Source organism: Aplidium turbinatum, chromosome 4, assembly GCF_918807975.1.
Source record: "Aplidium turbinatum chromosome 4, kaAplTurb1.1, whole genome shotgun sequence".
NCBI classification, from domain to species: Eukaryota; Metazoa; Chordata; class Ascidiacea; order Aplousobranchia; family Polyclinidae; genus Aplidium; species Aplidium turbinatum.
In genome coordinates, this window is record NC_137475.1 from 32,068,425 (window position 1) to 32,081,296 (window position 12,872).

Consider the following 12,872-nt stretch of genomic DNA (forward strand, 5'->3'; position numbering starts at 1 on the left):
AATTGGACATTATTAAAATATTCTTCTGAAAAACGTTTTATTCGTAATAGGCCACTTACTTTCATAGTGACGATTATTTTAGAATTATCTGTCTTTGGAGTGTGAATTTTGCAAAACTTTTTCTTGACCAAGACGTGAAGTGGTCGTGTATGTCCATTGTCTGACCACATGCAATGTATATGGCGTGATTTACCAACTAAAATAAAATCGAATTACCACTTTCACCCATAATATTTTGTAGTAGTTCAATTAAATGACAATTACCAGACCCTTCAATGCCTAGTGAGCAGTTGTTACTCAGTTTTTCCAAAACATTTGTGTGAAACTCAACGGTTTGTGTTGAAAGATTAGTTTTGTCGCATGATAGTTGGAGTTTGCTTGATAATTTTCTAATCCAGTCGACAACATAAACGACGTATAGCTTGTGTAGTAGATGCTCACAAATGGCATTATATCAGGCGCGATTTTGTGCATTTAATGAGAATGTTTACAAAACTTTAATTCAAAATGTTTTGTAACTTGTTAATGAGGGCAGCGCTAAACAAATTGTAAGCAATCCATTGCATTCGGTCTGATGTTTGGTCAATCGAATAAAAGAATATTAAAGTCAGTTGTGCTTGATTGACAAAATGTCGGTATACAGTAACCTGGTTTTCATTTACTTTCAACATGTTCAGATTAAAGGAGATTTCGGAATAAGGTTGGCGATGACGTAAAACCGACAGCGTTGCTCATAAATGGCAATAACCAGTCTACTCCTTCATTCATGGACTGCGTAGGCTAATATAGTAGCTCTAATAAAGCAGTCTCCATCCAATGCATGTCGTGTATTGATCAGATTAAAGCGTCGAAGCATAAACTTCTAGCCACTAGCAATCAACAGATGGTCCACTACTTCTGTTACCTAGATAGGCTTGCCTCTACGAATTCACGAGACAAAATTTTTCTTTATCAAGAGTGGTTCAAAAATATACGAAACTTTTTCACCCCGAGTTTAAAATAAAGCGAAATCAAAGCAAGACTGCGGAATTCACAGGAAAAGAAAAAAAGTTTTGCATTGATTTTTTTAATAGTTATAGCAAATCGTTTTTAAAACATGTTCGTTACCGACAAAAAGTATTTTTTTTAAAAACACGGCGCAAGGCTACTTAATTTCTTTTCTGCTCAACGTAGTCTTGATGCCCCTCAACTATTTCACTACGACCGTCGTTAATGCATGTTATAGCTAGAAAACCTAGCAGTCTTAATATATTGGACATAAAGCATAGTTTTAAAATTTATGCTGTCCAAACCGTCTCATATAAACGTTCTACTGATTGCTATGGAAACCTCAACAAGTTTTATGAACAATGTTGTTTGGGACGATGGCTATCTTCAGTTTTTCTTTTGGAAGGGATAACTAAATCAAAACATGAGTTTTCTCATGCTCAAAATTAGGGTGTTGTTTTTATTTACCAGTTACGAGATCACCGCTGCATGTTCTATTCTTTATGTTGCATGGCTTCTTAGACTTTCATGTTGTTGCTTGAAACAGCCGTCACTAAACATGTAAACATCATGCAATTCGGTTATTTTGACAAATGACACTCGACGATTTTTCGATGCTAAACTTTGCAAATGCTTGACTGGTTTCTTCGCAATTTTGCATATCATGCTGTGTCTTGCTGACTTAAAGTTTAATAAATTTTAAATCAGTGAGAAAAGTGCCTATTGCTCCATTGAATCAATTCAACTCATTCCATGCATTCAAGCTCAGTTGCCGTTGCAGTAATCATTGGTTGCAGCAAAATTCAACTTGTGAAACCATGAGTTAACACAAAATGATAATGGTTTCTTTGTTGAAATTTGCCCAAACTAAAGCTTTTTGCTGAAAAACACGAAAATTTCGTTATTCAAGCTTTGCTACTTGAAATTTATAAGCAACAAATTGCACGCTTGACTAATTTTTCACTTTACACATAGAAAAGTTTTTCGACTCACGTTTGAACACGCTTGCATGCACCATACGCTGTGTTGACTTGGTTAATAATCACATCTTTTTACATTTTACATTTGCATTGCTGATTCTGCTACAACTTACAAAAGAAATTGTGAAAACTGGCGACTGTAGTTAAAATTCAACGCTCTGTGTAATGCCACACACAACTCCTCCCCCCCCCCCAAAAAAAAAAGAATAATTCTTTTAGTATCTGTCGTTGTTGTTAGCTAAATTAATTAAATCTGAAATCTTTTTACACACAAATTTGAATGAGTACGTTTACGGTTCACTTATATTGGTGAACAGCTGTGGGACGGCATTAAAAACGCGGCTTACAAATCTTGCAATAATTTTGCAATACAAAACTTACAAAAATTTTCCAAGTATTACAAAAACTTAAAGTATTTCATCAGCACAAATTAATTGTTAAAACGGTATTTAACCTTCATATTTGCGCAATCTACTCATGTGCTACAGTAGTATTTCATTATTTTTCCTGTACTGATTTGCTAAAAGTTCACTATTGTGCTATTGTTTGTGGACTTAACATGTTTTTACTGCAGTCAACTCAGCAAACAGCTGTTGTTAAAGACGAAGTCATCATTTCGTTCATGAATTCTTGATAGATTATGATTCTTGAATTTTATGTTATTAAAAAAAATGTGAGAAAGAATTAAAATTAAACGAGGTTTTTATCGACAACAATCCAGAAAATTTTAAACTTTAACTTTCTGAATCTAAGTGGAGAACAACACTCGACTGCTGAGTAGACTGCAAACTTGTTTTTGTTTAACGGCAACTGAACAACAAAGAATGACATGAACTGAGTTTTTGACAAAATAGTCTTGGAATTGATTTCAATGGAACGTACCAGAACAGACAGTGGAGAGAAGTCGTGAAATAATATGCGAAGGTTGTGACTGCTGCTTCTGCACAAGAAGTTCAGGCTTCGAAAATTTGCGGTTGAAAGTGTTGACCTTTTTCTAGCAGAAGCAAAACCAAACACCGCATTTCTCAGAGCTGCTTTTTACAAGAAAAGCAACCGCAACTTTTGCTAATGCATTCTTGCGAAGATTTATCGCCAGTGATGTCACCCACTGGGTTGCCACGCGGCTTTTATCAAGAGAAAGCATTGACGCATTAAAAAAGACACGCCTCGTTTATGGCTTGACTGTCGTAAATGATCGTTTGTATTTCTCTGAACATTTGCTGGTTTTTTGATGACATAAATTATCACACTTATCAGTTATCACTGACCGCAATTTACATTTCAACAAAGAAAAAATGCGACTTTCAATGTTACAAGTGATCAACTAAAAAGTGGACCACAGTTTTAATGACAGGGTGTGACAGCCATCAAATGGTTTTAGAGTTTGAAACAGTTTTTTTTTCATGACATACAATTTGTGTTCCCGCTGAAAAATTTTGCAGATTACAAAAAATTATCATTCAAAAAAGTATTTGAATATTTTTTATTCATAAAACGTTTTCTTGTTACGCTTCCACAACATCACAAACACTGAAAGCGAATGCGTCAAACTTTCTGCGAAAGCCTTCGGCATTGCACGTCACAACACGTAATTCAAACTATGCTTCTGCTAAACGATATGATTTCTTTTTTCTTGAACCTTATCTGAAAAAAGCTCTCCGAAAAAGACTCCCTCCCGGCGGATGCTTGTATGAAGGCGAGATCTTCAAATCCATGGATGTTTTCAAACCTCATCTCTGTAAGGTGTGCTTGTGTGACGATGGTAAAATAATCTGCGATTCCATCATCTGTGAGGAGCCGAAATGCAAGAATCCAAGACCAGTTGAAGGAGAATGCTGCGACCGTTGCGAGGAAGGTAGAGTGGCGGCGTTTACGCGAATCGTCTTAAAAAAATGCATCAAACTTAAGCACATCGATTTGATGCATTTTTGTCTGCAAAACTTTTAAAACTGAAGTTTCTGTGCTGTGTTAACTTTGGCAGGTGTTAACCTCCTTAGTGAGATTAGGATACAAACTACAAAATCTCCCCAAAAAAGAGTTTTCTTTGAAATGTAGTGTGCAAGGTTTTCTTTCAAGATACTTTTGGTTAGCAGTTCGCACAAAAACTCCGGTCTATCTTTGTTGTTCAGTTTTCCAGTCCTTTTTCCGGCAGTAAATCCATCCTTTTTTATATTGATTCAACGTCTGCAAACGTTAAATCAACTTTAAAAAAGCAAACTGGGTTCGTTTAAACACAGTTACTGATAAACCTAAAAGTGTTTTACTGTTGTTTCACTTATTTTTCAGAGGTAAGAAATTTCTGAAAGAATGTGGACAAGAGAGGGATGCGGTGTTTCGTCAACACCAGATTTGGTTTTATTGTTTTATGAAAATTTTGTTTGGTCCGTTTTTGTTTTGTTTTTTATTAAAATAAAACATGCCCATGTTCTTTTTAATGGAACCTGTCATTGATATTACTGCCTAATTTATTTATTTTTATTTTTAACTTTACCTCAAGTCAAAAACTTATCAGTCAGTATGAATACCAGCTCTGCTCGGAATTGAGCACTGTTTTGTAGTATTAATAGTATTTATTGTTTTATTTATACGTATATAATTTAATGCCAAAAGCTGTAGTATTACACTGCGTAATTTTCAAACTTTCAGAAAGGACAGAAAGGCGAGCCCGGATTCACAGAAGATCCCGTAAGTACACAATTGGTAAAGTTCTTTTTCATGCATTATTTTTGCAGTAAAGCAGTTAAATTCCCTTTCAATTATTTTTATCGGTAGGCTACCTCTTATGCGTTATATTGTCGTAGGAAATGTACGTAATACAACGGTTTTCCAGTTGGAGACTTTTTGTACGTAACCTACATACTTTGTACAGTACATTATAAACTTAGGTAGTTAAGTCTTCATGTGACCCATGTGAATTTTTTTTAAATGACAAAAATGCAAGCCCACAACAAAATTACAAAACTGACTGCATAATCTTCTAAGCATAGGCGCCGGGTTTTGAAAATCGCCGGGGGGGCAAACTTTCTAGCCGACTGATTGCTTACATTCAAAATGCTGATGTTTGTTTGTCAGCATTGATGTTTTTTGCGTCTATATGCCATTGTATATCGCCAAGCTTTATAATGTAGGCTCAGGCCTCGAAATTCACGGCGAACATCGGACATGTCCGCCGTCAGCCCGTCACAGTATGTGATGTCCGCGGAAGTACCCTCTATATCGGTCATATTTGTCCGCCGAGAAATAACACAGGAACTAGCGATACAAATCGTCATTGCATAGCACGAACAATTGTTGCAATAATATAATTTCCAGCGTATTCTAGCGCGCATCTAGAAAATGTGAATACTGTATCCCTTAACTTCCATTCAAGGAGGAAAACTTTCGATTTTTACATTGCTTCAACGATTGATGACATTGAAACAGCGTAACAAAGGTGAATCCTTCGCTAAGAATCGATGGGAGTACAGGTACTTCTACACTAATCACGCGCAATTTATTTCAAGTTTTACGTCACAATGTCTGGCTTTGATCTCCGAGTAATAATGATACGGCAAGGTTGGTTACTAAATTAGATTATACGAGTAGGCTATTACAGCAAGATGCAACAAAATTTGTTAAGTTTTGGTATTACAGTAAGAAAGAAAAGACCCAAGGAAAATTCACTTTCGCTCACATGACACGCAAAAATACACTTAAAGAAAAAAGCCTGTGAAACTTTGCACAGCAGAAAACAGTAGCGTTAGTGTAGAAATTTTCCGACTCCTGGCCAGAGCATTGTGACGCAATAAGCCACACGACCTCGTTCGGTGGAAGTTAATCAGTGTTGTGACGTATTGACCAGCTATACACGGCGCTTTGACTCTTCAAGCGCAAGTCGTTGGTCTGATGAAAGGCTTTCAGAGTGACTTTACTGAATTTTTAAAAAGCCTTCTAAACCGTAGTTATAGTACTGAAATGGCGAAGAATTGTCATCAAGATAAAGTGATTAAGCATGACGATCGACGGCTAAAACTGGTGTGTCAGTCGTGAGACTTAATTTGTCCGCCGAGATAGCTGCTCAGACCGGACACGTTTGTCCGCCGTCAAAAAAACGAATTTCGAGGCCTGTAGGCTACTTCGAATTATATGCTGGTCACTTTGAACTTTAGCTCTTAATACGCTTAGATACTAAACTGAGCAAACAGCAAGCCGTACCTCGTTATTGACACTCCCAAGAAAAAACAAAGCAAAAAAAATCAAGAAAAACGTTTTTCAATCATTGTTACTATGCTTCAACGGCACCATGCTGGCGTTTATCAGCTACCGTACTTCTGTTTCTTTTGTTATCTTAGGAGCAGCGCTCTTGTTGCAACAAGTAGATCTTTTAATTGAGATCGATCCGCAATGAAGGTCAAACTAACGCAAATCTGAACTTAGAAACATTTGATTTAGGATTTTTTTAAATAATTTGCGGGGGGGCAGCCACCCCGAGCTAAATTCACGGGGGGGCGCCGCCCCCCCGCCCCCCTGGAGTCGGCGCCTATGCTTCTAAGGTTCACTTGTCACAATCGTAGCAGTTAAAATTCCATTAAATACAAAGCCTCGTTCATTGCACATAGATCAATAAAAAAAAACAAAAAAAAAACAAAAAAAAACGTTAAAGTATTTCCAAAATAAAGCTGATACGAAACCTTGTTTTTGTTGTTTATTAACATACTTTTTTATATTTCTTACTTGTAGGTTGAAGGACCCCCTGGGCCGGCTGGAGTTGCAGTAAGTGCATGTAACAACATAACATTTTTTTTAAAGTAGTTTATTTTATCACAGAGGTGAAGTTTCGATTTCTGATTATTACATTTTTTTTGTTAAACACAGATAGAAACACTTTATGGTATGAAAATACTGCCTGTTTTCAAACATGTAGGTGTTACCCAGGAGTTCGTAGCTTTAGTGGAATGGTTGCAATGTTTCATCAAACTTTTTCGATTATTCTATGGATCAATTTGCCTTCGCTGCTTTTATTTATTGAGAAACTCTGACTTACTGGCTAAATTACTTAGCAGCTTACTTAAGCAGTGGTTCTCAACCTGTGATATGCGTACCACTAGTAGGTACGCGAAAGCCTCCTTCCAGCTGGTACGCGAGTATGTTTTGTATTTTTGATTTCAAAAAACCACAATAACAACTTTTACCAGAACTGGGTTAACAAAACTTTAAGTTCCATCAACAAGTCGACTCTTTTGTGAAGACTTTGATTTCGATCAATTACTGTAGTTGCGTTGGGCCTTTCGGGAAAACAAGAAATAACGTCGCTTTTAATTCAAGGAAGAGTTTTCTGTACTTTGAGAGAGAAGAGCTACAATTAATTAAAACATTTGCCGGCAATGATTTTATTGTCAGAGGAAACATACGAATGAAATTAATTCACAGTGAAATTCATTCTTCAGTGTTAGCCAATTGCAAACTATGGCATTTTTGATCCAATAAACCAGTAAACGAGCAAAACTTAGCTCCAGTGGCGTCAGCCGCAATATCAGGGATTTCTTTTATGTAATCGCACTGAAAATGAAACAGTTTCGCTTTCGAAACGTGAGCTAAACATGGGTTTAGTTTCTACAATTTTAGCTCATTATTTTTTAATTAAACTGAAATGACGTTGTATTAACAAAAACAATATCAGAAATCTAACCTTTACTGGACATTTAACGTGTCCGCGTAATAGATAGATTGGAAACCACCGATAGCGGATGCTTTAGTTGGCCTACTACAAATTACTCAAGTACTGTATGTTCTGTAAAGTAAAACCCAAGTTTATATGTTATTGGCATCGAAGTCTTTGCGATACTGCTTGTTTAGCAGACTACGCATTTCATCCAAAATTTCATCATTCAAATATGTTAATTTGCGACAGAAGATTTTTTTCTCATTTGCAAAAAAGATTGTCCGAAGATCATCGGATATTGCTTTGAATTAGTTTGTACTTCAACTAACACAGAATTGTGTAATTTAGGGTGTGCCTGGACCACAAGGAGAGGAAGGACCTCCTGGACCAAGAGGACTGAAAGTACGTGATATGATTAAGTGCATATCACTTTTTTATGATGATTCTACAAGCACACCATATTCTCGCTACTCTTTAATCGTTTAATCCGTTTGCTTTGATATCCGTTTCAAGACATTGGCTCAAGAATACTCCACGTAGACCACTGCACGCACACCCACAAGGATTGGGTTATTTTGAGAGAAATTTTTAGTGTTTCATTTTTTGAGTGCTCATCTATCCGATTTTACTAAACTGCAATTGCTATATTATATAACACCGAAATAACGCACAACACAGGGTCAGTTCAAGAAACCTTTGTGATTTTTATGATACGATATCTTTTATATCAATTGAGCAACTACCAGCGTTTGAAGCAATCTACTTGCAGTTGCAGCAATGAGTGGAGTGGTCGTGGTTGATTAATTTTCTCTTCTGTTTGACCGAGAAACCAGTTTGGTTTCGCTTGAATGCATGTTTTACCATTTTAGCTAGATATTTTCTGCTTGATTGCACATGTAACAGAAGCCTGAGCAATAAACTGGAAAAAGAAGCAACATGCGGCTCGAAAAACAAGATTAAGTTTTGTGATGTGGTTACAATACTAAAGTTGTTAATGAAACCAAGCCTATAAAAGTAATACCTTTTTCCTCATCTGGTCTGTTTTATAGCAAACCAACTATGAAACTAAAGTGTGACAACATGTTTGATTTGCTCTCAAAAATGTCACAGAATTTTCACATTTTTCTAATAACATTTTTTTTCTTCATATTTTCTACCATACACTAATTCCATAGTATTTGAACTCTGAATAATTTCATATGTTACAGAATGGGCTTTGTCTCTTTTAATGATAGGTTTCTTTCTAGACTGTGTTGGTAATAATTGAAAGGTGCTACTGTATTAACATGTTGTAAGTGGCAGTGTCCTGCTTCGGAATTCTAAAAACTATATTAATACTGTACTTTCTTTAAAGCTTACAGTGAATATTCTTCATCTAAAAGTTAATTTATAGGTTTCAATTATTTCACATAGTTAGCATTTTTACCAAACAACTATAGATTGAACAAATTTAGGGTGTGAAAGAAAAGTTAATTTGATAACGTTTTTATTCAAATGCTGAATTGAAATACTGAAAGTCTGGAACACTATTATAATAATTCAATATGTATTTTCAGCATCTACAAGCAGGGCAAATTTTTGTCCACAGTGTTTAGTTTTTTAATGTGTTGTGCGCACTTCACGTTATCTTACGCTGCACCGATATGACGTCAGACAATCATAACAAGCATCAGTGATAAATGATGTACATCAGACATTATTGAACGTAGGCTATACGCATTAGTTTTAATAAACGAGTCAAAGTTGTGATTACGATTGAATGAAAAAAGTGATGGTCATGGTCATTGGTCAAGACAAGAGCATAGTTTCGGGTTTGTGGAAATTATTTTAATCATTTGCCATCCAAACAATCAAATATGATGAAGAAACAACAAAGTTGCGCAAAAAATACAACACGGCGTTTTTTCATTGTTTGTTTTCTTCTTTTTAGGGAGAACGTGGCTCAACTGGATTCCCAGGTGAATCAGGTACCCCCGGACAACCAGGACCCCCCGGACCCCCCGGCGAAGGATATGACGGAGTGAGTTGTAGCCTATTCAAAATCAAAAAAGCCACTATGGTGCTTTTCAGAGTCTAAGTCATGTTAGAGTTATGTAATAAAAAGAAGTATCTTGGAACAGAAACAGTGTTGTGGCGTGCAATTGTGCATGAGTATCTTCGATGCTTAAACCAGGGATTTAATTCCTGTATCGCCATGATTCAATACAATTTTCAGCTTTTTGCCTCTTCAATAGCTAGTCGTTATTCAATGAAAATAAAAGTGGTTTGTTAAGGAAGTTGCCATCCGTGGAAAATTTTATTAGTTTAGTAAGATAGTTCTGCAGAGGGCAGTGGTTCACCAACAGAAGTTTCTTGAAACCTGAAGTAGATACTAAACATACTGAAGAAACTAATGGAATGCTTAAAGCCAGTAGACTACCATTGGTTAATAGCTTGACATACATGTGAATTTAATATAGCAGCTCTTTAATTTAGTTTTGAAAAAACATTTTAACCTTGAAAACTTTTTTTAGTTCTATTTTGACTTAATTACATTTTTACCTGATATTTAGTTACGCTATATTTTTTTAGTTCAGCTAGTTAACGGAAAAGTGACATTACTTTACGTTGCAGAGTCAAATTGGTGCTCAAAGTGGAGGATCGAAGGGACCATCACAAGTTGTAGCAGGAGTACCAGTGAGTTTTTGTTCAACGTCTATTTTTGTCAGTATTGGAGCCGGTTGCAAATGCGGTTTGCGTCGGCATGTTTGCAATGAAAAAATTATCGCGCAACACGATAAGACACATGTTTTTGCAATTGGTTTATTTTGATTGATCACACATGGCATGTGTGATGTGTCATGTGTCACATGCACAATTTGCACATTCAATCACTTTATTTCTTACACACACCAATATCCACAATACACATACATGTGTTTGTTGTGCGTGATTTAACTTTCATATTCACCTTTTCCAGGGAGTAATGGGTCCTAGAGGTCAGCCAGGGACATCTGGAGCTCCGGTGAGATTCTCTTCATTATTTGTGGTTATATAATGTGCTGTTGTTGACTGAGCGGAACGAAAATGTTTCAAATGTAAAAAGACGTCATACGTAATTCGCTTGAACATGTGGTGATACTTGAAAGTTCACCATAACTACTTACAAGTTGCCAATGCTTTATCCGCAGGTATATACTATATTTGTATATACAAATAGAAGTTTTGTGTTAGTTCCATTAACAAAGTGCAAACTCATTTTGGGTTTTAAATAACAGTTTAGTGATAGGCTTACAGATCATGAAGACAACTTTAGTGTTGTCTTTTTTCATCAAACATCGTGATGTTCTGTTATAATATGTGCTATAATTATGTAATAAAAATGGTTGCCTCAAAATTATCCTTTCTTTTTAGGGACCCCAGGGATTCCAAGGTCCCCCCGGAGAGCCCGGTGAAGTGGGCCCTTCAGTAAGTTGTTATCGCTGCTACTTTAGCAGATTATACAATTTATCTAATGCTGCATTGTTATAACAAAAAGGCACATGCTTTCTGAAATTCACAATGTTTGGAACATCAACAATATGTTTATACGTCATCGCGTCATTGAAAGCTACAGCCACGTTCTGAATATTAGACAATAAAAATCGATGTTATGTTTAAAAGGAAGGTAGATTGCTAAGAATTTTATAGATTTATAAATATAAGAGTAAAAATGTTAAAGCCTAGTCTACATAGTTTAGTCCAATCGTTTGCTCCACATCTTTAAACCGCAAAATTAAAACATCTCAGCAAATAATGTTCCTTGGTATTGCATCATTAGTTCGTACCTAATACAATATTTGAAGGTGTTTTACATATTTCAAATGAGTGGTGCAGTGCAAAATGCTTTGGTGGCCATTGGCTTCGTCGTAAATAACTGATTGATGTTTGTTTTTTTTTTCAACAGGGATCGACCGGACCAATGGGTCCTAGCGGAATGCCCGGAAAAGACGGAAAAGATGTAAGAAAAAACGGAAGTTATTTTTAAAAATACGAAATAAGCAAAACTAAATGCACATTTACACCAAGTTACAAAAGTTTTTGAGCATCTGTACTATGGCAAAGAGTGATATAAAAAGTATAGCTTAAACTTTAAGCTATCTTCAAACAATTTGTTTTTGCTTTCCATCCCAGAATTTCAAAAAATAATTTGATGTTAAAATGTCAAAAATTGTGAAACGAGTAAGTTAAACTACTGTTCATGCTTTCGTTACGCTGACATTTGGAGAATGATTGACAAGTAATCGAAGAAAAGAATTCCAGATACAAATTGATCTTTCACGAAAAGTTTTATTGGCTATCGGTTTCGTGAATGCAAAGGTTCTTGCTATGATAAGCCATTGCCAGTTAACGATTTTATAAAATATGTATGTAATTGTGGGCTACTGCTTCATGACTACAATAGGCAATTTCAAACACAAAATACATACAATGTTTACTGGTTTAACTCCAATGTGAACTTATTGCTTCTTCTAGCTAACAGGAATCATTAAAATAAGTTGTAGGAGATGTTTGTTCTGGGTATGTTGCGTGATGAAGTCCAACTTATTGTTTCGTATCGTTATTATTAAGATAACCACGCTTTTATTATTTCCAGGGTTCAGATGGAAAACCAGGCAAGCAAGGGTCAGTTGGAACCCCAGGCCCTCAGGTACAGTTTGTTTTTGCTTAAAAGGGCTATTCGGTGGGTGACTGTTGTATTTCCAGACGTTTAATATAAAATAAACAATAATAATTGTAGCGATAGCCAACCAAGTGAGAAAACCATTTACCTCTTGTTACTTACTGATTCAGTGTATAAAATCAACGCAATATATAGTACGAAAAAAACGCAAAACAATCAACTGAGGAACGTGGTACAGAACGCTCAATTGATTACACGCGCAGTGCGGTGGTAATCAATTCCAACGTCTGTACCAGAAAACGCTGAACGGTGATTATGTAGTGACGCTGGTCACGAGTTACATATATTCAACGTAAATAAAATGACGACTATAACACCTCCCCCGATAATTTTTATACACAAAGAAAAATATGAACAAGACACCGAATTAAACAATAACTCTCAAAGTCCGAAACGGGGCCGGAGGTCTGCGGCGACGGCTCGACCTTCGTGGGTTGTGTGGCCCGAATTCCGGTACAGTCGGTGTGTCGTCCGAATCCGTTCGAGCTGAGGTGGAAACAGGGGAGGAGTCGACTGTTGGTGCAGGAGTTTCTCCCGGCTCCTGGTCCTCCGATGATGCATA

General features: G+C 36.3%; 1 protein-coding gene across 1 annotated transcript in view; it reads left to right on the top strand.

Moving 5' to 3' along the window:
* Positions 1-12,872, top strand: part of LOC145769494 (uncharacterized) — a 42,877-nt gene that overhangs the window by 3,114 nt on the left and 26,891 nt on the right. Inside the window, exons 2-10 of the mRNA XM_082581142.1 lie at positions 4,612-4,652; positions 6,687-6,719; positions 7,957-8,010; positions 9,539-9,628; positions 10,222-10,284; positions 10,568-10,612; positions 11,002-11,055; positions 11,534-11,587; positions 12,224-12,277. Coding sequence (XP_082437268.1) covers positions 4,612-4,652; positions 6,687-6,719; positions 7,957-8,010; positions 9,539-9,628; positions 10,222-10,284; positions 10,568-10,612; positions 11,002-11,055; positions 11,534-11,587; positions 12,224-12,277 — 488 coding nt within the window. The remainder of the gene's footprint in view (positions 1-4,611; positions 4,653-6,686; positions 6,720-7,956; positions 8,011-9,538; positions 9,629-10,221; positions 10,285-10,567; positions 10,613-11,001; positions 11,056-11,533; positions 11,588-12,223; positions 12,278-12,872) is intronic.